The sequence below is a fragment of the Vombatus ursinus genome, unplaced genomic scaffold, assembly GCF_900497805.2.
Source record: "Vombatus ursinus unplaced genomic scaffold, bare-nosed wombat genome assembly UNPS02014778.1, whole genome shotgun sequence".
Classification (NCBI taxonomy): domain Eukaryota; kingdom Metazoa; phylum Chordata; class Mammalia; order Diprotodontia; family Vombatidae; genus Vombatus; species Vombatus ursinus.
The window spans coordinates 26824292-26850112 of record NW_020954556.1 but is presented as its reverse complement, the minus strand read 5'-3'; the positions used below and the strand labels follow the sequence as shown (position 1 = coordinate 26850112).

Sequence of the window (25821 nt, the reverse complement as noted above, 5' to 3'; positions counted from 1 at the left end):
AGTTTTGGTATATGAATTTAATGGAATACTATTGTGCTATAAGAAATGATGAGCAGGCAGACTTTAAAAAAACCTGCAAAGACTTGTATGGACTGATGTGAAGTGAATAGAACCAGAACACTGTACACAGTAACAGCCCGTTGTGCGATGACTAACTTTGATAGACTTGGCTCTATACAGCAAAGCAAGAATCTAAGACAACTCCAAAAGACTCACAATGGAAACTGCTATACACACTCAGAAAAAGAACGAAGGAATCTGAATGCATACTATTTGTTCTCCTTTTCCTTTGTTGTTTTATGGTTTCATTCTCGTGGTTCCTCCCATTAGTTCTAATTATTCTTTACAGTATAACTAATGGGAAAATATGCTTAAAATGAATGTATAAGTAGAGCCTATATCAGATTGTACATCTCTTGGGAGTGGGGAGAGGAGAGGAAGGGGAAGAAAATTTAAAACTCAAAATCTTATGGAAGTGAATGTTGAAAACTAAAAATAAATTATAAAAACAAAAAAAAAAAAAAAAAAAAAAGAAAGGCTCTGTTAATACTGCCAGGCTGGTGGATCCCTCATTCTAAGGCAGCCAAGGATAAAAGAGTGTTCCACACATTCTTGATGTCTCAGGTTATAGGTGTGCTGCCCCCCTCAAGATTGGCATTACAGGCTATAGCTCCCTGCCTTTTCCAACAGCTAGAAAGTGTGGGAGGCAGAAACTGAGCCCAGGACTCTTGATCCCAAACCTAGTGCTTGGTTCGCTAGGTTCACAGGTTTTCTTTGTTGGTACCATACTCAAGTTATAGAACCATATTTTTTGGAATCCCAAATCACATTAGGAGATAGTATCAATCAACAAGTATTAGTAAATGCCTACTGTGTGCTAGGCACTGAGGAGGCAAAGACACAAATAACAGGCTCTGCCCTTTTATTGGGGTGGCCAGGGGGAATCGGGGAGGCACCTGCACCTGGAGGAATCAGGACATCTTTGTGTAGGAGGTGGCACTTGGGCTGAGTTGTGGAGGAAATTTAAGACACTAAGAGTACATAGATGAGGTGGAAGCAGACTGACTCCAGGCATAGGAAACAGCCTGTCCAAAGGCAGGGAGGCAGAGGAGATGACGGGGTGTGACACATGAGGAAGTGTGGCTGCAGCTTGTGAGTACTCCGAGAGTCACGTGTAACAAGTCTGCAGAGAGTGCCCAGGCTGGGCAGTAAAGAACCAACAGGGATTTATGCTGTAGGGTGTCCCTTTGACAGTTGTGCGGGAAGGAGGAGGCTGGGGAACCAGTTACTGCATTAGACAATATGTAGTGATTATAATAGTCCAGGTGAGAGAGGATGAGGGTCTAAATTAGGGCAATGACTGCCTGAGTAGAGAGACGGGAAAAGATGCAAGAACTGCTGTGGAGGTAGGACGGACATGACTTAAAGCTGAACTGGATATGTGGGTGACTCTGACGGACGCCTGGAGGTGTGGTGTTGCCCTCAACAGAAGTAGGAAGTTAGGAAGGAAGGTGGGAGTTTAAGGGGGAAAAGAGAAGGAGTTGTTTTGTACGTGTGGACTTCGAGATGCTTACAGGACATCCAATTGTAAATGTCAGGTAGGCGGCTGGTGATGTGAGATACAGAGCTCAGTAGATTAGGGTAGATTTGTAGATCTGAGAATCGTCTGCATAGAGATAACTGAACCTAAGGGACTTGTTCGGCACTGCCAAATACTGCAGAGAATTCAAGAAGATTAGGGATTGGAAAAAAAAAGACATTTGCATTTGGCACTTGAGAAACCTATTGGTAAATTTAGAGACAGTGATTGCAGTGAAGTAGTAAGATTGGAAGCCAGATTGAAAGGAATTGATGAGTGAAGAAGAATACAAATACAGAACAAAGGATATCTTTCCACAAAAGCTTTGTTAAAATTGTACTTTCTTACCTTGAAATTGGGTAATTATGAGGTAGGTGGGGCTGGTAACCCAACCAACATCTTTTAACTCTTACTATAGAAAAATGCCTTCTGAATTTTTAACAGATTTTTTTAAAGTTGGAGACAGCCTGTATGGTAAAATGTTGTTCTAGCATAACTTTGTTACCCGGATTCAAATACATATATGTATATGTATATATGTGTATGTATATGTGTGTGTGTGTGTGTGTATGTATGTATGTACATACATATCAGTTCAAACGGTGCCTAAACCACATATGATGAAGTCTGATGTGATTAGCTATGAGAAAGGTATTAGTCTTATACCTAGACACCAGGTGAACAAAGGCTAGACTTAGCATTGCTACCTGTTATAGGATCAGTCAATCAACAGGTATTAAGCATCTAATACATTCCATGTACTGGAGATAAAAATACAATGAAATGAATGAAAAAAAGTCCCTGCTATAGCTGGAAAGGACTTTAGAAAGTAGAGTCCAAACCTCTTCATTTTACAGATAAGGAAGGTGAGGCACAGTGACCTTAAGTGACTTCTGCAAGTCAGAAGGCTATTTGAGGCAGGACTTTAGGCGGGAGAAGCTCTAGTAACTTCTCTGAGTCTCAGTAAAATGAGGCTGTAACTGTATTTTACCACATAGAGTCATGATGAAAACACTTTTTTAAACCTTAAAATGCTATGTAAAGATGAGGGGATTTATTATTAATCCTGCATTATGAAAACCAGATTAACTTTGTGTTTATAAGATGATGTTGCTGTGACCTAAAGTCATATAGTCCAGTTTTTTTTTATTATCTATAAAGTAGAGGGTAACATTTATTTACTTAGGGGGTTGTAGTGGTAAACAGTGATTTATAAGATGTTGTAATAGTTCTTCATCGTTCCCTGGTTATTTCAAACAGGTGATTCTTTGCATTATACACAAATTCATCATTGTCATATTTTATTTTTAGAGCTTTTAAATATAGTGTAGATATAAAAACCAAAGATTTGGGGCTGCGTGTAAACTCTCAATGCTCCTTTTTTTTTCTGCCTTTCTAGGGTGGCACCCTCACACAATACGAAGGCAAACTAAGGTTGGTGGAAATCGCTCAAGTGCCAAAAGCCCACGTTGATGAATTCAAGTCTGTATCAAAATTCAAAATATTTAACACAAACAACCTGTGGATCTCACTAGCAGCAGTCAAGAGACTGCAGGAGCAGAACGCCATTGATATGGAGATCATTGTCAATCCAAAGGTGAGAAGCCCGTGGGGAAGAGTAGTTAATGATGTCCATGTAGACTGTGCACGTCTCCACTAGGAAGTTTCAGTGGGTCTCTATTTTAAACCATCTCATGGGGCTTTCAGTATCTCACAGCCAAACTGACAAGTATATACAGCCCAGTGTATTTCTTTTTTCAGACCTTGGATGGAGGCCTAAATGTTATTCAGTTGGAGACTGCAGTTGGAGCTGCTATTAAAAGTTTTGAGAATTCTCTTGGCATTAATGTTCCCCGAAGCCGTTTTCTGCCTGTTAAAACTACATCCGATCTTCTACTTGTGATGTCAAATCTCTACAGCCTTAATGCAGGATCCTTAACGATGAGTGAAAAACGAGAGTTTCCTACTGTGCCCTTGGTTAAATTAGGAAGCTCTTTTACAAAGGTAATATTTTAAAAAGAAAGGTCAGTTTGATTTTCTGAGTGAAACTGTATTGCAAAAATGAGGTTTTATATATATATTTTTTTAGCATTTTAATTTAATATGAAGTGTTTGTCTCCTAGTTCAGTTATTTTAACCTTAGCACATTTTAAGGTAACAGACCTTTGTAGGTAAGGTAGACTGCTGTGGAGATACTTAACCTTACCTTTGGGGGGGAAAAAAAACTACAATCTTATGAAAGCATTATTTTTTTTTGTATGCCACTTTCTAGAATCAAATCTGTTTCAAAATTCAAAATACTGAATACAGTCTGTTTTTGGATCTCTAAGCAGTAAAAAGACTACATGAGCAAAGTGCCATTTGATAATAAAAATCCATTGATAATCTAGAGTATGGTTTTTGGTCATTTTGTTTATGGACAAATACTTTTATATTTCCAAAATGCTTGCAAGTCAAAAGCCACTGCTTAATCCTTGTAAATTACAGCAATAGTCACAACAGCTTATATTGCCTTTGAATTGTCTGACTTTTGCCTATCCAAACCTGACTTCCTAGTCAAAATGTTCCTCACCCAATTTCTCTTTATTCCTGTAACAGCAATTTGACTAACTCCTTTGGGATTTAGATGCTTATTACTGTCAATAACCTTTCTTTTTGTTTAGGTCTTATATCCCCAACTAGACTGCAAGTTCTTTGAGGGCAGGTTTTTTTTTTCCCCTCTCCTTCACAGTACTTAGCAGTTGGTAGATTTTTCAGACTATTGGTATGACTGCTGATGAACTAAAGTTGGATAAAGACATGATTTCAACTTCTGTTTGTATAATGATTTATTAAAAACAGCATGTAACAAGGTAGGGGCAGTGCTGTTGTTTGTTTTTGTGTTCTCAGTGCTTAGCATGCTAGGCATATGTTGTTGAAATGAATTGTTAAATAAGTTTTGTTTTTTCCTTATGTAAGGTCCAGGATTACCTAAGGCGGTTTGAAAGTATACCAGATATGCTTGAACTGGATCATCTCACGGTGTCTGGAGATGTGACATTTGGCAAGAATGTCTCATTAAAGGTGTGGAAAATACAGAAATATAGTGGAAACTAGGGCGTGTGGGGGGGTAGGGGGGTGTTTTTTTAAATATGGAAACTTGAAGAAATGGACCTCATGTTTTTAGCCTTGTATGGAAGATGGTTGGTTTAAATTCAAATGTGCAGAAGCACATCTAAATGAGAAGCACACTGACTAATGCACTGATGTTGGGTTATTACTGCAGTTATTTTATATTCAGTAGTAAATACTGCTGAGGCTAATGCTAACATGTTAAACTAGGTAATGTCAAAGTATATAAAGATAAATGCAGTTCAAATGCCTGTTCTACATTTGGGAATTCTGTCTCTGAAGCTTTTAGAGTAGTTTATTCTCATTAAATCAACTAAAGTATTCTTTGCTGAAATATCTTAAGCTTTAGTCTATACCAAAGCATTCTCCTACTAAAGAAGGCCGCCCTAAATTGTTTCCTAGGCCACTCTTAGAGGAAATACAAAAAGTAGAATACAGTCCACTCATTTTTACCTATAGGTGGTGTCATAGTGCCAAATGTAGTAAGACCCGAGTTCAAATACATCCTCAGTCATCACTAGCTATGTCACCCTGGGAAGATCACTTAATCTCTCAGGCAGTTTCCTCATCCATTAAATAGGTTAATAATAGCACCTACCTCAGAGTTGTGAGGATTAAATGAGATAATACATAAAGAGCCTTTTAAGTGCTAGCTAATTTTTGTTACTTATCTTCAGTCATAGGTGTTGTTGATAGCAAGCAAGTATTGTGATACTTTGATGAGGTCCACACTTCCACCTCTTACACTTGATGACCTTGACAATCATATCATCTCAGCCAGGCTTCAGTTTCCCTCCATGTAAAATGAAGTTGCACTGAGTGTTCTGATGTCCCTTCTGTCTCTAAATCTGTGACTCATTTGTTTTGTTTGAGGCAACAGATTCAGAGTCAGAAGACCTAGGTTTATGTGTCACTCCTACTACTTACTTCTACCTATACAACCTTAGGCAAGTTAGCAAGAAATCTCTCTGGGCCTCAGTTTCCTCATCTGCAGAGGAAGTCTTGGACTCACCAAAGAAACGCAAATTTTGGAGCATTTTACTTGTAGGAGTTGGGACTGAGCCCATTGGTCTCATTGGTATTAGAGATACTTATAGTCTGAAGAACTGCCTAGACACCACCGAGGTAGAACATAAACCCAGGTGTTCTTGTCTTCGAGGCCAGCTAGCTACCTCTGCCCCTGCCTCTCCCCCAAGCCTGTGTATATGTAGGCATAGGATAAGAGAATGATTGCAGCAGAGCCATCTTCTGGGTTGGCCACTGTTGGCCTGTACCCATTCCTCAATTTCTTAACAGGGATGTGAGAAGTCCTTTTTTAAACCTTTTTATTTTCCTCTTAATTTAGGGAACGGTTATCATCATTGCAAACCATGGTGACAGAATTGATATCCCTCCTGGAGCTGTGTTAGAGAATAAAATTGTATCTGGTAACCTTCGGATCTTGGACCACTGAAGAAAAAAATATTCTGTATACTTTATTGATTATGAGTTAAATTGTTTTTCACAAATGGAATGTTCAATAAGGTTTGAGAATAGAGGCAGGTGCTTTATCCACTATTTCACTGTACCCTGAAGTATTAATTTTTAAAGTAGCGGTTTTCTGCAGTATGCTCTTATTTAAAAGCACAGATGGACATTTGAAAGCAATACTACTACTTTTTTGAAGAGGTCTGTATGTCATTAACTTTTAAGTGCAATATTGCTGGTCTTAACAAGGGAATGGCTCTGCTGGAAGATCTTTTGACAGAGGCCTGCCTGGCTCTGGTCATTTTGAACTGCTTGTAATTTAAAAATAAAGCTGTGAAGCAATATATATGTGCACATTTATAATTTTTCAATTAGATCATTTTTATGAAGTAATCTTTCACTATTGCAGAATAGATATTTAAAAGACTGGAAAGGCTTGAAATTGTAGTACTTAAATTTTTGCATCTATGAGAATCTTGTTTGGTTTTATCTATATACAAAATGGATTAATACCTCATCATGTTTCATTGTGAGGATGTAGATTAGCCAGTTTTATTTCCTTCCAAAGAATGTGTTTATTCAAGCCTCTGTGTGTGTGTGTGTGTGTGTGTGTGTGTTGTTTTTTTTTTTTGCTTGGTGGGAATTGGTTATTGGATTGGATTTGGCTCCTTTCTGCCTCTCTCCTCCTCTTCCCATCTCTCCTGTGGGGTCAGTGAGTAGTAAGCAATGCTTTCTGCTTATCCTCTTCTTTCCTTTTGCTGCACCGTCCCTTTATGGTTTTGGGTTTGTTATTTTAAAAAAATCATACACTGAAGCAATCTTCAGGAGGAAAGAGATGAATCAAGTTTCTCAGAATGGCCAAATAAAGCTCACAAACAGCATTGCAAATTGTCTACTTTTCATTAAATTACTGTGCCCTTTGTTATAATGATCGCTTTTCCAATTCTTCCATGCTTGTTCCATTAAGCTCTATAGTAACACTAAACTGTATCTTACTGTGTAACTATTAAAAGAAGTTGGTCTTTAAAAGTCTTGATATTTTCATAGCTTTATTTTTTAGACAGTTTAAGAACTGATGACATCTTCATAATGGTAAAGAAAAAGACAGGCTTGCCTTTCTGAGGAAACCTTAACATAATATAAGAACATTTGGTTGTACATAATCATTACAAGGTTAGGCACTCTGACATGTTTAGGTAAGATTGTTAATGTGAGATGAAGCACAGGCACTTTGTTACTTGTAGAGTGCTTACTGATTCTAATATTGAAGGTAAAGTGTTTATAAAAAGTCTCCCAACAAGTTAACTCCATTCATCAACTCACACTCCCCTCCCCAATACTACAGCTTATATATAGCAGCCTGTACTATATTATGCTAAAAAAATTCTACTACTCTCTGTTCTTTAGACATCACACATCAAAGTAACTTAAAATTAAGAACCCAAGGTGGGCAATGCTTAGGTAACATACAAAATTTTAAAATAAACTTTCACAAGTATACAGACTTGTATAAATAAGCATTTTTACCTCTGCCAGAAATGAGAAAGGCGAAAAAAAAATTCTTCATAGGTTGTTTTATAAATATAAAAATACAGATATGGAACACCAGCCCTACTTACTGTTACTGGAAAGTACTTAAATTAGTAGCTTCATAAATTAATGCCAACACCTTATTCTTTAATCATCACTAATGATCAGCATTTCAGGTGGTCAGACTAACCTGGAAAGCTTTACTCAGTCAGCATCGGTGGCAGTATAAAGAGAAGGTATGAGACACACAAACCCTGAAACATGAAACTGCTTACTAAAACAAAAAGGGGAATCCTAAATCCAAGCAATCAAAAGATGTTTATTTTTTTATAGAAAGATCTGTAAAAAAATAATTTTTTCAAACAGCATTACTTTCATAGAGAAAACATTTTCTACAGAGATTGACTAAGATTTTAATATTTTAAATTGTACCATCATTAAATAAGGTGGGACACCATATGAATTTCATTGCACTGGAAGAAATGCAAAGCATTTTTTAATATAAAGGTATATAGAGCATTCTAGTCAACTACAGCTGTGTTACAGCTATGTGTTCTTTTGGATTTGGTCCAAAGAAACCTGAGTCTGTTTCCAGAGAGAATGAAAAATGTTATAGACACCTGATCAGTTATCCCTCACTGAGGATGCACAAAAAAGGACATTCCTTGCAGGTCCCACTGAATCCAGTTCCCCACACTGATACTTTCCCCTTTCCTTCCCCTACATACATGCTTTTGGGCTCTGCTTTAAATATTTGAGACAGGCATCAAGTTCTTCTCAGATAACATCCTATGGTCTGACACAAATACAGTTTTCCAGTATATTATCACCTCTTCTGTTCCCAGATCTCAGCCATATTTAGGTCCAGATCTTTAAGTCCTTTTAAGGCTTGAAGATTTCCAGTGTAAAAAGCTACATCTGCTGTAACCAACCTAAAAATCAGAAAAGAAAATAATTAAAATACATTAACTGACCCTTGGCTAACTAATCTCAATGTAAACCAAATCTGTTTAGGAAATCTAATTAGAAGCCAACTCCTCTCTCTTGTAAAATATTAAGCTACTATGATGTAGATGCAGATAAGATATTTAAGGAATAAATCAATGTATATTGGAGTTAGTTTATTAATGAGTTTTGCTTGATGAAATGCTTTATTACAGTATCTGAAAAAAATGGGATGTGCTATGTAGAGCTTTTAAAGTCAAAGGCACTGGGTTGGGATGGAATTAGGACTGGCTCTCTGCCACCTGACTCTCCCTTAGGCAAGTCACTTAACCTCTGTAATGACTTTCCTCATCTGTAAAATAAGGAGGCTGAGTAACTAAGGGTCACTTCATTTGAAATTTGATCTTAGGATGACTCCAAAATTTTGAGATTGAGAAAGTGATGACATGGTAACAGCCTATAAATACTTAATAGTGACAGATCACAGTATAAGTAAGTATAGTTTTTTGCCCTCTCCTCCCCTTGGGTGGAAGGAGAGGATTTAATGAGTAAAGTGACAGGTAGCTGAAAAACTGGTGCATAGTAAAATAGTGAGAGAAAATTACCTTCTATAGCAAAAACTGTGGCTATAAGTGGGTAATGCCTCAGCCATACCTGAAGCACCATTCCCAAAACAGCAACCTATAATTTATAAAATTAAAGTCTATAAGTTTTGTGTGTTTTTATTGGGGGAAGGGTAAGATTGTAAATGATCCAGTAACAACTCAGTCCTGAAACAATTTTCTAAAACAACTGGACAGAGATGCATTGAGAGGTATTTATTAAATTCCAGAGATACCAACTAATTGTTCTGTTCATTTACCATCTCATTTTCCACTTCCTACTCCAGCCCCCTTTCTCTCTCTTCCCCCTCCCCCCAGGCAATGAAAAGAGTGGATTATGTTTAGTCCCAGTCATTACCTGGTTCAGACTCCTCTGTACCAATTCTTGCCTTTGAACGAGGGGATGCTGATGTACGTGTTAATGTCTCCTCCAATACTTCAGCTATGCACAGGGATGGTCAAAACACCTTTGATCCCACCAGTACTCACAAGAGTACTTCCATGATCAAATACTCCGTAATCTGTCATCCTATCATCCTGTCTCCAAAGCCTAGCCTTATCCATCCTAAGTCAATTATTATTCATCCTCACCATGACTTATATCCCTCAGTACTCTCCCCAGTCATCATGGCTGCTCTAATTTCACTTTCCCACCTTCCTTATCTCAACTATAATAATAGTATTCATACAGACTTGAAAAGGTTTGCAAAGCACGTTACATGTCATCCCAAGTGGTCTCACAACCAACCTCTAAGGGAGATGCTACTATTATCTGCATTTTAAAAATATGGAATCTTAGTGTACACATTAACGGCAATATTGTACAATCATCAACTAAATGATAGTTGTCTTCAGCAATGCGATGATCCAAGACAATTCCGAAGGACTTATGATGAAAAAGGCTATCTACCTCCAGAGAAAGAACTGATGGAGACTGAATACAGATCGAAGAATACTGTTTTTACTTTCCTTTTTTCTTCTTGGTCTGTTTTCTTACACAACATGGTTAATATGGAAATCTGTTTTGCATGACTACATATGTATAATCTATATCAAATTGCTTGCCTTCTCACGGAAGGGGGAAGAATGGGAGGAAGAGAATTTAGAACTCAAAATTTTAAAAAATGAATATTAAAAATTGTCCTTTAAATACAATTGAAAAAATATACTTTTTTTTTTTTTTTAAAGATAAGGAAACTTAGGCTGAAAAAGGTGACATGGCTTGTTCAGGGTCACACAACTATTAAGTGTTAAAGTCAGGGTTTAGACTCAGGACTTCCTGACCCCAAGCCCAGAGCTCTGCCAGCTATGGCCTGCAGACCTGTGCTCCAAAGGCCCTTCCTTCCCTCTTGTCCCCACCTTCCCCAGTTATGTAGGGTACAGGAATGTGATCTCAATAGTTACTGCACATTCTAGCCTTTGTCCTATGTATCTGAAGTAACAGACCTTTTAAATATGGGACAACGTTCAGCAAAGACCTTCCATTTTTAATTCAAGAAAAATTTTAGATTCAAAGTGGTTTTTTTTTTGCTCAAGTAACAGATTTTTAAAATGAGAGGCAGCACGGTGTAATTAACAAAAGCAGCAAACCTTAAAATCAGTTCAGCCTCTCAATACCCCAAAGATACTGACTATAAAGTATAGAGACTACTACTAATCCGTATGAGTGGAGGAGGTTCCCACACTTAGGATGTAGTGCTCAGTATGTACACTGGCTAAAGTGAACAATGATTCAAAAAGATTAAAACCTTATCAATGTGAAGCCATGACCTTAGAAACTGGATGTCAATTTAGCATAAAATATTTGGTAACATTTCTTCTGCAGCAGTGCTGGGGAGATAGTTCCACTGGAATAAATGCTTTTTAGGTATCAACACCGATATTTAACAAATATCCTGTTTTAAACAGGGTACACAAAAAAATAATGCAGTGAAAATAACATATACTTTATAGGCTCATTTAAAAGACAAAGGCTGCTTCAATATCTCAGTTTATTATGTACTTGTTGAGTGTAAAGCCTTCATGGATGATGTTCTTTCAAGAACTTCAAAGACATGAAATGACTCACTTGAATGATAATGCAGACAGAGACTGTGACAGTAAGTAGCTATAAGGATGTCACATGCAAAAGAAATCAATTCACAACAAAAATTATTGGCTTATTATGAGTAACTTGGTTGCCTTAGAACTGCCAATGCTTTAAGATCAAACCAGATTTCATTAATGGGGATAAAAGTAATGAGGTGCCTGCCCAATGTGGGATCAGGGGTTTTTAATCCTATTCCTGGATATTCCCTTTGGGGGAAATTATACATCTTATAAGCCCCAAATTAGCAATATCTTTTTTTAATCTAGTTAGTAAAATCAGTCCAGTGATCATTTGTGCAAAAAGAAGTACATTGATAATGAGGAAATAAAGTATTTTTCTCTTATCTTTCTTCCTTCTCAACACAAAATACCTAAACTAAAATTAGTATCTCTGTCTAATTAGTGATAAGTTGGGGATAAAGAGTTTCCAAATAGTTTTTAGCAGGATAACTTCAGAATGTTACTTCAGGCCAGCCTTCCTAGCATAAGACTCAATACCCCTCCCCAAATACCTCCCCCTCCTGTGTGCTGATGTCTGAAATTCCTTTAAGAAGGTACAAAGCTTTTAATTTCATAATTAGAGAAAAAGGCTTAGAATTTCACTACCTTGCAAACAAGAATATACTAAGCTGAATCTATCCTAAGGGGTAAAATAACTGCTTTAAGATCTTTCCTAAAATGCCCATTTTGATAGAGGATGCTGGCTGCTTGAAGACAACATCATTAAATGGAAGGGGAAACTAAGGGTCAAAGACAAGCTTTGTGGACTCAACAGTTTTGTGGAGGGCAGATGCTAAGTGTGACTGTTACAGGAGGGGAAAATGGAGCCAAAAAAGAAAACTTAATAAAGCAATCCAGAAGTGAAAATACATTAAAAATATACCCATTTTGAGGTCCTCCATCGTTTACCACATTTAAGTGAGATAACTGTTTCTTCATGTGGATTTTGTAGCTTGCATTAATTCTTAAAAACAATATCTGGAAACACATGGGGAAAAAAGTTATTTGACATTTTCCTGAAAAGGAAAATAAAATGAGCATCTGAATTGTCAATTTATTTTAAAGGAAAACATATATAATAGGAAACTAAACTTTAAAAAATTAGTGATAGCTTCCCCATTAATGTGACTGCCTTCTCTGTAGGATGAAAACTTGCTTTTGCACCAGCTGACTTCCTACCTCGTACAAGAAGTGTTCTAGTGTACACAGTTTGGATCAAATGATAAAATGAGATAACTTAATAATGAGGTAACAAATGATTTAGGAGAGTTTTTCTTCCATACCTACTTCTGGAGCCAACCCCCTCCAGAAAGATTTCCCTAATTCTTGATTTGCCTTCTTCACATTGCTTCGTACTGACTTATCTAAGTCCATACTGTCTCTTTCCAGTATACTATACATGCCTCTGGGGAAACTAACAGGTAGTTGGTTTTTTGTTGTTGTTGTTTTTTGTCTTCCATATCCCCCTTTCCTAGCACAATGACTTTCATATACTAGGCTCCTAATACATATTTGTTAACTGAACTGAACTTTAAAATCCATTAACTTAGACACTAAAGATAAACGTTTAGAAGGAGAAAGACTTATCCATTATGATAGCAATTATGGAAATTATAGGAAAGCCACACTACATTACTGCTGAAACCAAAGTTTGGGTATGGTTGTCACATGTGGTCAAGCATTCCCTCTCATAAAGATTTTGTGGAGTTGTACATTTTCCCCTTTTCTCTGCTCTACAACTACATGGTTTTTATCTAAGGAGAATCCTTGGGATTAATGATAACATCATAAAAATTTACCATAGTCTGACAGTACCTAGCTTTGGTGAAAGTACAGTTCCATAAGAAGTCAAAAGAATGAAGATAAAGCACAGAGAGACAAATACACTCTTTCAACTAGAACTGGCAGGCCTAGAAGAGCAGAATGGTCAGGGATTTTGAGTGTGAAGTAAGAGAGGCCAACAAGAAAAGGAAAAGCAGTGAGGAGCCCTAAAAAGGAACTTCATATGCTCCCTGGCATTTTGGGTACTTCAGTGGGAGTCCCAGGGCACCTGGGAGATAAGACACATTCATGTTGTAGAAATAAACTAGGTTTTCAAAAAGCCAGTTCCCTTGCATAAGGAAAACCACCAAATGAAGTAGCATCACAACTGGTTAGTATACTTTGCTTGAATTCTACTTATTTATTATAAGGGAAGGCTTCTATGGGAGGAGAACAGATATAGACTGAGTGGGTTGTGAGAGAAATGCCAAAAAAAAAAAAATCAGTAAAATATTTTTAAATGCATAAAAGAAAACAAAATTCTGAAAAAGATAGTCACACAGCAAATTTTTTTTTTTTTTTGGTGAGGCAATGGGGTGAAGTGACTTGCTCAGGGTCATACAGCTAGTAAGTGTCAAGTGTCTGAGGCCAAATTTGAACTCAGGTCTTCCTGAAACCTGGGCCAGTGCTCTATCCACTGGGCCATCCAGCTGCCCCTGAGCAAATTATTTTTATTTTTTTTAACTTTTTTAAAACTATTTTTATTTTTTTATTTTTAGGCAATTGGGGTTAAGTGACTTGCCCAGTGTCACACAGCTAGCAAGTGTCAAGTGTTTGGTCTGAGGCCGGATCTGAACTCAGGTCCTCCTGAATTCAGGTCTGGTGCTTGATAGAGCACTGCGCCACCTAGCTGCCCCTGAGCAAATTATTTTTAACAATTTAATATATACTTCAAAAAAATCAACTACATAGTTGGTTTCATATGTAGTATTATTTTGTCCTCTGTATATTGAAAATGTTTGTATTGATCAAGTTCATAATAAAAAAGAAAAATGTAAAAACAGGAGAAACAGCATCAGTAGGGGAACAAATAGAGTAATGAAAGGAGAAATAGCAAAGAACACTGGAAAGGTCTCATCAACATTCCCTTAACTTGAGATCAGTAGGCACTGGGAAGATGGAAGTTTTAATTGGAGAAAGAACAAAAGAACCAATAATTTTAAAATGAACATGTGATCTTCAGAAGAAGATAAGCCTAAGTGGATTTACCATAATAATGTCATCTAGTACACAGCACAAAAACACTGAATAGATAAATAAAATTAATAAACATAAAAAACAAACAAATAAAAGACACAACCATCTGGGAGTGAGTCCCAAGAAGTAAGAGAAAATACAGAGAGGGGAATAAGAAGGTGCAAAGAATAATTTTACGAACTTTGCTACTCAAATGAGTTGGGCAACTTGCCTGTGTCTTGTGAAATATATTGTTAACATTGAAGTATACTGATTTTTAGCTAACTGGCTTATAAATATCACCACCAAATTCTCCTGTATTCCATTTGATTCCACTAACAATGGGAAAATATATAATGCCTCTCAATAACTGAAAACTCTGATTTTTAAACTGACTAAAAATTTTTAATCTATGACCCCTACAACTCGAGACTTCAGTACACTAATATGACTTCTTCCTTTTTACAACTGCTATGGACTTATTAGATAAAGACACACTTTGACTTTAGAAATTATATCTTTAGTCAACTAATACTCAATATATTAACTGAAATAAATGTCACAAACAACCTAACACTAACAAGCAGAGATTTTAACAAACAGAGATTTCATTGGGTCCAAAATGACATGCAATGATACCTTAATGCTGCAAGCACTGAATGACTGTATATGAATACAGTTTCACGAACAGAGACTTGCCTGTGTTTGTTCCTCTGGAAGGAGTTCATATATAGCTTCATGCATTTTTGCCATTTGTTTACAGATATTCCTGAAGCAGGTAGAAGGAACAGGAGCTTTCACCTCATACTGGTAATAGAAGATAATAAGAAAATGTTCACATCTTTTGACTGAATACAAGTTTGCTCGGGGCCATATTGGACATATTTTTTGTGCTACCTAACTAAAGGCATTATGGCATTATGGCATGAGATCTGGACTGAGAGTCAGGAAGACCTGGATTAAAATCCCACCTCTGTTACTAGCCATGTGACCCTGGGCAAGTCACTTCTCTGAGCCTATGGTTCCTCATCTGTAAAATGGGAATAATAACACCTACAGTATATAAGGTTGTTGTTAAGGCTCAAACAATAAAATGCATATAAAGTGCTTTGCAAATTTTAAAGTATGAGCTACATAAATGCCAACCATTAGTAATAGACTACTATTATCTGACTCACACAGCACTTAGGCTTACTAGTGTGAAATCACTCAGCCAATTCTATTTCTACTTATCCTCTCTATGCAAATCTTGAAAAATTATAAATATCCCGTGCTATTTTATGTGAGAGAATAACTGGTTGCAAATGTCATGTGGCAAATGTTAAAATGCTCCCCTCACCCCCCAAGAAGTATTGAAAAAGACTATTTTTTTAAGAAGGGGGGAAAAAAGGATCTAAGGAAAGTATTTGTATTTTCAGATCTGAATTTAATATTATTTTGCTGGCCTGGAATTAAACTCTGCTTTACTTCATAGTTTAGTATTTATAGAGGTCTGCAAAGGGTATGCAACAAAATTTTAGATATTACATTATTGCAAGAGAAAAGAAAAAATGTCTAAATAATTTTCTTTAATGTCAGTCTTTCTTACGTATAATATATAGAATGCTAAGTATAACAGTCATCAAATAAACCAAAGTTGCCTATCACTCTTATGTAATAAACTGAAAACATGTCAGACCTTGAATTCTAAAGAATTAAATAAAAATGCTTGTTCCCAATTCAACTGTAGAGTCCAGTATTCCATGATTCCTCACAGCAAAGAATACCATGCAATGAGCAAAAGAAATCTGAGAGCCACTGGTATATGACATAAATTGACATTTTTATTTCTTTTTGTTTAAGTAATCAAAAGGCAAATACTGGGTCTAGACTTTTTAGCTACTACCTAAATTCTACTTTTCAATCAATAAGATTGAAAACAGCAAGCCAGTACAACCCAAATCATCATTTTTAGGTCAATAGACATTTGTCACATTTGGAATATACCTGAAATCAATTAAATGATCATTTTATTTACAAGATTCTAACTAAATAATCTAGCAAACTCACATCTAGTACTATTCTTTGGTAAAATGTGAAATGTTAATATCTATTCTATTCTAGTAAAACAAATATTATGGAATAGAAATATTAGAAAAGTCATAAAAATTGTGACATTTCTTTAATAGCGCCATATACTCATACTGACTTAAGCTACTGGTCCTATTAAAAAAAAGGAGTAATTTCTTTACAGAGGTAGAAATTCCATGGGTGGGATAATTTAGACATATAATCAGAATTTTTTGATGTACTAATCAATTAGCTGATTTTTTCCCCTCTTTTAAAAAAAAACATGTTATTTGAGATGGTTCTCAAAGGAAAAACAGGAGAAATTTTGGTGATGTAATGGTAACAATAAAAATTTATTATTAAAAAAAAAGGAAAAAGAAGTAACTAAAATAACAAATATTGGCTAGGAAGCTTACTCAAGTCATGCTAGATGCTCTCATGTTACTGTTGTTCCCTTATAACCCAAAATGAAATTTCTTGTGAAACTAGAAGTTAGAAAAGTGGGAAAAAACTTCATTATACTTCAACTTGACAGAGATTAAAAGCAGAGCTGAACCATCCAGGGATACACTGGGAGGGCAAAAAATTAGGATGGAAAGAGGAGGGAAAGACTACAATGAAACAATGGACTATGGGGCATGGCTCATTTCTATTTAACAAACACTAATTATGTATGATGTGTACAGCACTATCCTAGGCACTTTGAATACAAAGACAAAAATGAAGAAGGTTCTGTTCTCAAGGTATATGGGGATATAACATACACATAGATTAGTAAATAAAAAGTAATTTTAGGAAGAAAAGTCTTAATAACTAGAAGGATCAGAAAATGCCACCTGCAAGACAATGCACCTGAACTAATCCTTGAATGAAGGTAGAAATTCTAGGAAGTAAGAAGGAAGCATATCCCAGGCACAGGAAACAGCTAGTACTAAAGTACAATGATGGAAGTGGCATGTGGGAAAGTGGTAGTACTAGTGGTAGTGGTAGTGGTAGTACTAGAAGTAGTAGCAGCAATGATAATAATAATAACTAATATTTATAAAACATTTTAAGATTTCCAAAACACTTTACATATGCTACTCATTTGATCTTCACAATAATCTTGTAAGGCAGGTGATATTATTATCCTCATTATACAGTTAAGGAAATTGAGGATTGGAAAGGTTAAGTGATTGCCATGGGTTACACAGCCTTTAAGTGTTTAAGGCAGGATTTGAACTCAGGTCTTTCTAACTCCAAATCCAACACTCCTCACTGTGACACAGCTGCCAATTTAGATACAATATTAAATAGGTGAAGGGGAGAGTACACTACACAGGGCAGGCACATTCATAGCTTTATCTATCACCCCATTCCCATTTCACAGATCACTAAGTTCTCAGTGGGAAAGGTAGAACAGATAATAGGCATACACTTAAAGCCTTAATTCTTCAATAACGGTCTGTGAATGTCAGATTTTAAAGGTTATAACCTACGCCTTTCCTTGAGCCTTCTACCCCTTCATAATCAAACTTACTGAAAAAGCTACCTATGTCAATTCTCCACAATCTGCAATCTAGCCTTGTACCTACCACTCTACTGGAACTATTCTCTCAAAGGTCACCAATAACCTCCTAATCATAAACCATACTCGCCTTTTCTTGGTCTTTATCCTTCCTTGACCTCAGTAGCATTTGACAGTAACCTACTGATCATTTTCTCCTTCTGGAGATACTCTTTCTACTTGGCTCCCCTAATTCTTTAACCACTTCTCTGTCTCCTCAAGGTGGGTGTTATTCCCCAAAGTACTATCCTTGGGCCTTTTCTCTCTCTCCACTCTCTCATCTCTGCAACAGATGTCTCCCATGTCTATAGCTAAGCTCTGGACTCTCCTGAGCTCAAGCACCACAGCTCTGAGTGCTTATAGCACACCTCTTGCTGGGTGTAATGCTGTCATGTCAAATTCAACATGTCTAAAACCACAACATACAATTCCCTCCAAGTCTGCTTCTCTTTGTCATTTGTTTCTGTCAGCTGGTACCACCATTTATGCAGTCTCTTCTACCTGAAATATTATCATTACTGATTTTCTCTTCTCTTTCATATCTAATCAATTGCAGAATCCCATCAATTCTATCTCTGCATTATCTCTAGTATCTATCCTTGCTTCACTATTCCCAGTGCCATCATCTTAGTCCATGTCTTAAGTACTAATCACCTGTACTATTATAGTAACATTCTAACAGGTTTCCCTATTCCCACTCTTCCCTCCTTTACCATGCTACCAAACTAATCTTCTTTACTCACAGATATGTTTATATTACTGCTCTGCACAAAAATCTTTAATGATTCTTTATGGGATAAAGTTCAAATCTATCACTTAGCATGGATTCAGAGCTTCCATACTCCAGCGTTGCTCTGTCTTTCCAGGCTTCTCTTAGACTCTTCTCCTACTCTATATTCCAGCCAAATGCCCTACTTGCAACATCCCACAATTTACCACCTCTATGACTTTGTTCATGATATTCCCAATGCATGGAATACCCACCCCTTCCCTCTTTCTACCTCTTGAACTCCTGCCTCTCCTTTAAAGCTTAAATGTCATCTCTTATAGAAATCATTCCTTAATCCCCCACAAAACCCTTTCCACTTCAGACCTAATACAGCCTTTGGTTTATACCTCTTTTATACAGTTATATAATTTTATATTCTAATTATTTGTCTGTGTCAAATCCCCATTCTGTACTCATAAGTTCTCCAAGTACAGTGCCCCTGTCTTATCTAAACTTTGTATTTCATTCAATGCTTAGCACAGTGTTCCACATACAGTGGAGCACTGGGCTTAATAAATGTTTATTGAAATAAAAATTTTAATTACCTAGTACTTGTACTGACTCGGATTGTAGATTTCACACTAAAATCTGTCTCTTGGAAGAAAAAATGTGCCTTATCCTACTAAACCAATACAAAGACTCATATTAAAGAAGAGTTATAGTATGCCTAATATTTTCTGTATTTTTTCTTAATGGATTATCTCACCTACTGTGGGGTCATGAGTGTACTATTCTGATGCTTTTTAAAGTATGAAGAATACAATTTATTAGATACCTACTTGCCTAGCTATCTCCATTTTCCTAAATAACATTCTACCAATTAGTGAGCAGGATTGGTAGGCCGAAAATAGTCACTTCAAAAAATTTATGTTCTCTTATGACTCTTCAAGTTATATACAAAAGGTCCTAATTAAATTAAAAAGCCATTATGTTCTTTAAATATGTTTGATTAGTTACATGCATCATTACCTTAGATAACAGTTTGTCAAATAAGCTATCCATGATCGCTACAAGTTTCGCTGATATTTCCGCTATGTGGTCATGGTAATCCTGTAATGAAAAAAAATAAAGTCTGGGTTTTAAATCCCCAGGCACATCTATTTAACAACTAAGAAATTAATTTTATAAAACCCAAGTGGAAAATACAAGAAAAATTACCTTACTGATATGATCAAAATGCCTGAGCATGCTGTACTGCTTAGGCTGCAGGCGAGCTTCAAAATGAGCTCGGATCACAGGAATGTAGTGCACAATTAACTGGAGGCAGCGTGAAGAAAGGGCTGTAAGATTCAGGGAGAATGGGCAAGAGGATGGAAAAAAAAACGAAAAGGTATAACTGACTTTAATTGAATAACTTTTTATTACACAAAAATATAATAATTACATACAAGTCCCAGTTGATTTTGTCAATGAAAAGACCAGTGCCAAAGATAATATATTCCACCACATTTAAAAAAATCATCTGGCCATGAACTGTTTATTACTTTGGGTCTTTCCCCAAATAATGCTCCCAATATAATCCAATTCTAAATTTCTATCGGTATAACACCATGACTGATCAGCCTATCGCCATCGATCATTAGATAGTACTTTTTATCCTAAAGCACTCCATACATGTTATATTTTTAACATATTTACCAAAACAGTGCAACTTTTTAATAATTTATCCTGAATATTAATAATACTTCTCTATTTTATGCCATTTGTTTAGTTTTCAATCACGATCATGAATGAAAAAGAGGTGGCCTTTACCATGCCTGAGAAAAGCTAAGCCCTCCCTTGGACCATGTAAGCCTCATCTTCCCCTTGGCCATCTTCAACCTTGCCTCCTCACATTCTCCCTGTAACACAGAGAACTGTATTCATATCAATACCACTGCCTCTGGGAAAGCAATGTCAGCTGACTGCTGGATTATTACATTTGCTATCATTGTAATTCCCTAGACTATAACTCATTTCCCTGGCAACCACTCCCCTATATTTAACCACTCCCCTACTTTAAAAGCTTATGGTTGGGGTTATACAAATGCAATGTACAATAAAAACATAATCAATCTAGGGACATTGCTATAAATTTACAACATAACACTACAATTTAAAAATGTAGATATCCATACCTAAATTTTTTGTAGTTATTGTTTTCAAGCCAACGACCTGCAAAGCCCCTGCTCCAAGGACTAACTGGCAACTTCTTGAGTTGAAATACTAATAAGTAGGAAGGAGGAAAACATAATGTACAGATTAAAAACATTTTATACATATATTAATTTACCACCTCTGAATACACTATTTATAAAGTATTTCCTTCTTAACCACCAACCAAAAAGGAAAATATCTAGACCAGAAAAATCTTTCTGAGGGAAGAAACTTTAACATTCACAATATAAGAAAAATAATCAAGGTTTCTACATAACTTCTTAGGCTTTAGAACAAAATTTTTAATTTGCACTCAAAAATCAATCTCAGTCAATCTACTCTAAAAGTCCTGTTTCAGAAGTATAACACATAATATGAACTTTTTTGCAGAATGAAATCTGGCTATCCCAAGCCTAATAAAAGATGTTCATTTTAAGAAAAGCATCGCAACATTTTCATTTTATTCACTTCACTAGCTTCAGTAAAATTATTTTTTTTTTTAAATCTCCCACCTCGGTGAGATGAATTATGAAAAGTTTAGTGAACTTTTAATTTTCATTGTCATAATATATTGAAAACAACTAAGGTGGCCCAAGTCACATCCAGCAGCTAATAAACAAATCTTCAGACATCAGAGTTAGTAAAGGGCCGCTACATGACTTTTGATGAAGAATCACTAAATGATGAATGAGAAGCAAAACGCTGCTCTCTTTCAATCATTCTTTTTAACATGTTGTTACTTAAATGTCAAACTATCAAATTCCTAAAAAGTTACTTTATCTTGACATGCTATCTCAGAACTCAAAAATTCAAATTAGATCACAAAAGCAAGGAAGTACAAAGCTTAATATATAATCTATTCAAACAATTTTTCCACATTGATGTGAAAAATCATACATACCTTTAATAAATCTGACAAACGAGTAAGCATGTCAGTAGTAACAGATGGGATGTTATCTACACACTGGCAATATTCAAGGATAATTCTTATCAATAGCAATACTGTTCTGTGAAGGGGAAAAAAAGACAACCCAATATGCAAAGTTTACTGCAAAAAGAAAATCAAACCAATTTAGCATATAAAATTAGAAATCCAATAAAGATCATAAATTTCTTAAAAAAAAATTGATACTCCCTCCCAACTTGTCATTTTATTAATTTTTAATATCCCCAAGATTATATACATTAATCAGCCACATGAAACCATCAAAATCCAAGCTCTAGGAGGTGCCAGCAACCCGAAAAGGCTTTTGAGTGTGAGCCTGGGAACCTACTATGTCTGTCTTTCGAGTCCCAGTCCAGGTAAATTCAGAAATTAGCTAATATGGAATTACTACTAGGTCAGTTAATGAACAAATGAACATATCTCCTAAGATGTGATTCCGTGATCATCACCTGTGGAGAAAATACTCACAATAATGATGTACTAATGTAATCAGTAGCAATATTATATGGAGGAAACATACACATAAATTTTGGAGGGGAAAAATTTTACCTGTATGTTTCCTTCACATAATAATGCTACTAATTACATTGGTATATCACAAAATTTATTATTAAAGTTACTCTTGACAACTGAAATAAAAATATCTAATTTTCCTAGCCCAAACAAGCAATGACTTACTTAAGTTATTAAATATTAAAAGGTTTGAAGTGCTAGATAAGCAGCCTTGGAATAACCAGAAATCAAATTAGTGTTATTTGAAAGGAAGTAAAGCCACACTGATGCAAAATGAAGAATAAAATTTAGTATTAGGCCAGAAAATGTTTTTTAAAATTAAAATTTCCTTCATTAACCACCTAGTTTTTGTAGAGTAAATAAAATTTTAGTTGTTAGGTTTAAGATAACTCTTAGTTATATGTGCTAATGGAGAAGGAAAGAAGACTATACAATATAAAAATATATACACAATAAAAACAACCAATCCAAAAAGTTTATGTATTTGGCTTCAGAGTTAAGGGACATACCAAATCAGAGATACACATACAAATACACACATGCAATACAAATATATGCCTTGCTTAACCCCCTCATATTTTGGCTCTACTTTTGGTATATTAGGATCTATGTAGATTCTGAGTTTAGAAAGGGGTGGGAATAAAGGGAAGTTCAAAATATTATATATTATCAAGAATTTACTATATGAGTATTTTCACATTTTTTATGCTAACAATTATTTAATTCAAATATTGCCATCACAGATTTTCTTGAAGAGGAAGCTTTAATCATTATTTTATCTGATATTTTATAATAAGTTTAGTTAAAATTTAAAATTTTATTTTAAGAACTAATGCTTTATCTGTGTAAACACTATTCAATGATATCAAATGAATCAATATGACAAGGGCATATGACAGGTAATTAAAAAAATTTTCATGAGTTAAAGAAATTTGAACTTTCCTTCCAAATATTCTTACCACATTTAAAAAGAAAAGAACTTCAGTTTTTAAAAATGTGATAAAAATGACACAAGCAAAAAATACAACTTACCCAACTACAGCATATGGTTGTCCTTCAACTACCAGGAAATCAGCCGGTTTTCTCTCTTCTGCAGTTAAAAATTAAAAGAAACAAACAAACAAAACCATCAACAAAATCATTAATTACTGCAGAATCACTTAAAACAAATTGGAAAAATGCTGAACAAATCACTCTCTGTTTAAGGATTGAAACCAATTCATTTCTGAAAGTGTCCTTTAAAGACACAGAGCTACCATTTCAATTTGTTATGTGTTCTCTCTGATTACAGTGTTTAATTTCCAAAATGTAAAGGGCATTGATATATTTAAACATAAACTTCTGGGCAAAAACTACAAATTTAATGGTCTGTTACAAATAATATCACTATATTTTGGACTTATGGTATTAAATACAGCAATTTATGATCTCCAATTAAAAAACATTATTTCAGGGGATCTATGACTCATTTCTCCAGTGTAAGTACTTATTCTATAGACGCATATCACAATCTCTGGTGAACAGTCTTTTAATTTGCTGTAGTGGAAAAATCAATCAGTCTGCAGTGAGTGAATCAGTAAGCCAATCAGTAGGGCTTTTCGCACTAAAAAGACCTCCCAAAGACAGACTGCATCCTACTGACCTAAGCTTTGAGAACTTTGCATCACTCTCCTTTTGCCACAATGAGTCCTTGGAGTAGGAGTTTGTGGAGAATGTATATGATTAAGACAAAACCTTTCTCTAATCTTTTAGCCAATCAATTCAGACCCCAGCTTTCCAACCAAAGTTTTGCTACTTTATATGGAAGAAAATGCCTTAGACAAGTGGTAAAATGTTAATGTAATCCTAAGGCTTTCACCTTTCATTTCACTCTTGAAGGGTCTAACTCCTACTTTGTAAACGATCTCAAAGAAGAAAAACAAACATTGCAGAGGAAGCAGGAAGCAGGGAGAAGTTCTACTCTCATAAAGCAACTGAAAAGGTCTTTAATATATATCCTCCGAGGAAAGAGAAGAAATGAAGTCATTCACTTTTCCGAACAAAAACACGACAAATTCAATTCCTCTGTGTTCACAACTACTAATTTGGAGGTAAATTCAAACCAAAAAAGTAATAAGGGCTCTTAATTAGTTGCAAATTATATCCACTATGATAAACTACCTCAAGAACTTCAATGAACTATAAAAATTTCATAGAATAAGATGGATCCCTAGTTGGAGGGGGAAATTTTTTAAATATCATATACAAATATACTTTGGAACTTCAAGGATCTCCACAATATGGGCAGTCTCTCCACTTACGAATACCACATTCCCTTCACAACTTAGTAGATTGTCTCTCAGACTTGTACAGAAAGATTCATCACTCCGTATCCAGCCAGTTAGGCTGCTCTGCTCAAGACAACAGATACACAGTTCATACCAAGTTCATACACTGCAAAAATAAGAATGTAAAATAAGGGGAGATGGGAAAGAGAAAAACACAACACTAGGTTTATGAAAGATTGCAAATACCTCCAGATTTTTTTTCGGGTAAAGCAATCTTCCCATCTGTTATGGAATCAACAAGGTCCTGAAATTCTGCAGGAACATCAGCTTGCTTCCACCGTTCATTCTCTAACAGGAGACTATTTAAAAATTAAAGGTAAAATTAAAAAAAAGAAAGATGAAGGTGAAAGTCAAAAATGTTTTGATGACTTGTTTATTGCTAGGATAGAAATATAATTAAAACTAAGTGGGTACAAACTGGATTTAAGAAAGTTTAGGTGGGTGCAGTAAACTTAAATAATTCAATGAAATGAAATCTCTGACAGGCAATCTAATAATAAAGAACTTTCCTTTCTAAAGCTGTATTTCCAATACGCTCTTAACGCAGGCAGAGATGACAGAGTTAATTTGCTTCATTTTGTATGATGCAGCTGCTAGTACCAAGCAAGTTTCTAATGAGGCACTAATAAAAATATTCCTCTTGCGTGCTATTTAATTACATTTATAAAAGAAATAATAAAATATTACAACTGAAAATCCAGTAAGGTGATTTTTATTATCCAATTTAACTTTATTTTAAAAAAAAAAAAAGCTATGGGCTAAGCTAATGTTATTCAAGGTATTAAGATTTTCTATTGCACAGATACATGTAGTTTGTTAAGGAAAAGTAATTTTTTAACATTAAAAAGCTAAAATGAACACTAGGGATACCTGAGTTTGGTTTTTCTCTCTTCATGAAATCTATTTACAAATTTATTAGCTTGACTCTGAAGAGCCCCACGTAGTGACATGCTTTTTCGTCCACAGATCTGTTCAGTATCTAAAATAAATGTTTCCATTAATCGAGAAAGCGCGACGAACTCAGAGGAATTCAACTTCTCAAGAAAGCCATCCTAAATTTACAAAGTAACACAAAAAACTTCTATCAGAAAGTTAGCAGAGCACTAAGTCATGGTTCAATTATGAAGCCTATAAATTAAAGCCAAATATAACCTACAAACTTAAATCCCTAAAATGGCTTGTTTCAGATTGATAAACCAAATCTCCCTATATTACT

At 35.4% G+C, this 25821-nt stretch overlaps 2 protein-coding genes across 5 annotated transcripts in view; one reads left to right on the top strand and one right to left on the bottom strand.

The window, feature by feature from the left end:
* UGP2 (UDP-glucose pyrophosphorylase 2) overlaps window positions 1–7038 on the top strand; it is a 47303-nt gene extending 40265 nt beyond the window's left edge. For all 3 annotated transcript variants that reach the window (XM_027865342.1, XM_027865341.1, XM_027865340.1), the window contains exons 7-10: window positions 2979–3176; window positions 3341–3583; window positions 4538–4642; window positions 6036–7038. In XM_027865342.1, coding sequence (XP_027721143.1) covers window positions 2979–3176; window positions 3341–3583; window positions 4538–4642; window positions 6036–6143 — 654 coding nt within the window. In that variant the 3' untranslated portion in view covers window positions 6144–7038. The remainder of the gene's footprint in view (window positions 1–2978; window positions 3177–3340; window positions 3584–4537; window positions 4643–6035) is intronic.
* A 155-nt stretch (window positions 7039–7193) lies between these two features.
* The window catches only part of VPS54 (VPS54, GARP complex subunit), a 76969-nt gene continuing 58341 nt past the window's right edge, over window positions 7194–25821 (bottom strand). For both annotated transcript variants that reach the window (XM_027865337.1, XM_027865338.1), the window contains 10 exons: window positions 25476–25657; window positions 24792–24904; window positions 23311–23368; window positions 21721–21826; window positions 20801–20888; window positions 19842–19963; window positions 19653–19733; window positions 15019–15126; window positions 12206–12300; window positions 7194–8619 (listed from right to left, as the gene is read on the bottom strand). In XM_027865337.1, the coding sequence (XP_027721138.1) occupies window positions 8514–8619; window positions 12206–12300; window positions 15019–15126; window positions 19653–19733; window positions 19842–19963; window positions 20801–20888; window positions 21721–21826; window positions 23311–23368; window positions 24792–24904; window positions 25476–25657 (1059 nt within the window). In that variant the 3' untranslated portion in view covers window positions 7194–8513. The remainder of the gene's footprint in view (window positions 8620–12205; window positions 12301–15018; window positions 15127–19652; window positions 19734–19841; window positions 19964–20800; window positions 20889–21720; window positions 21827–23310; window positions 23369–24791; window positions 24905–25475; window positions 25658–25821) is intronic.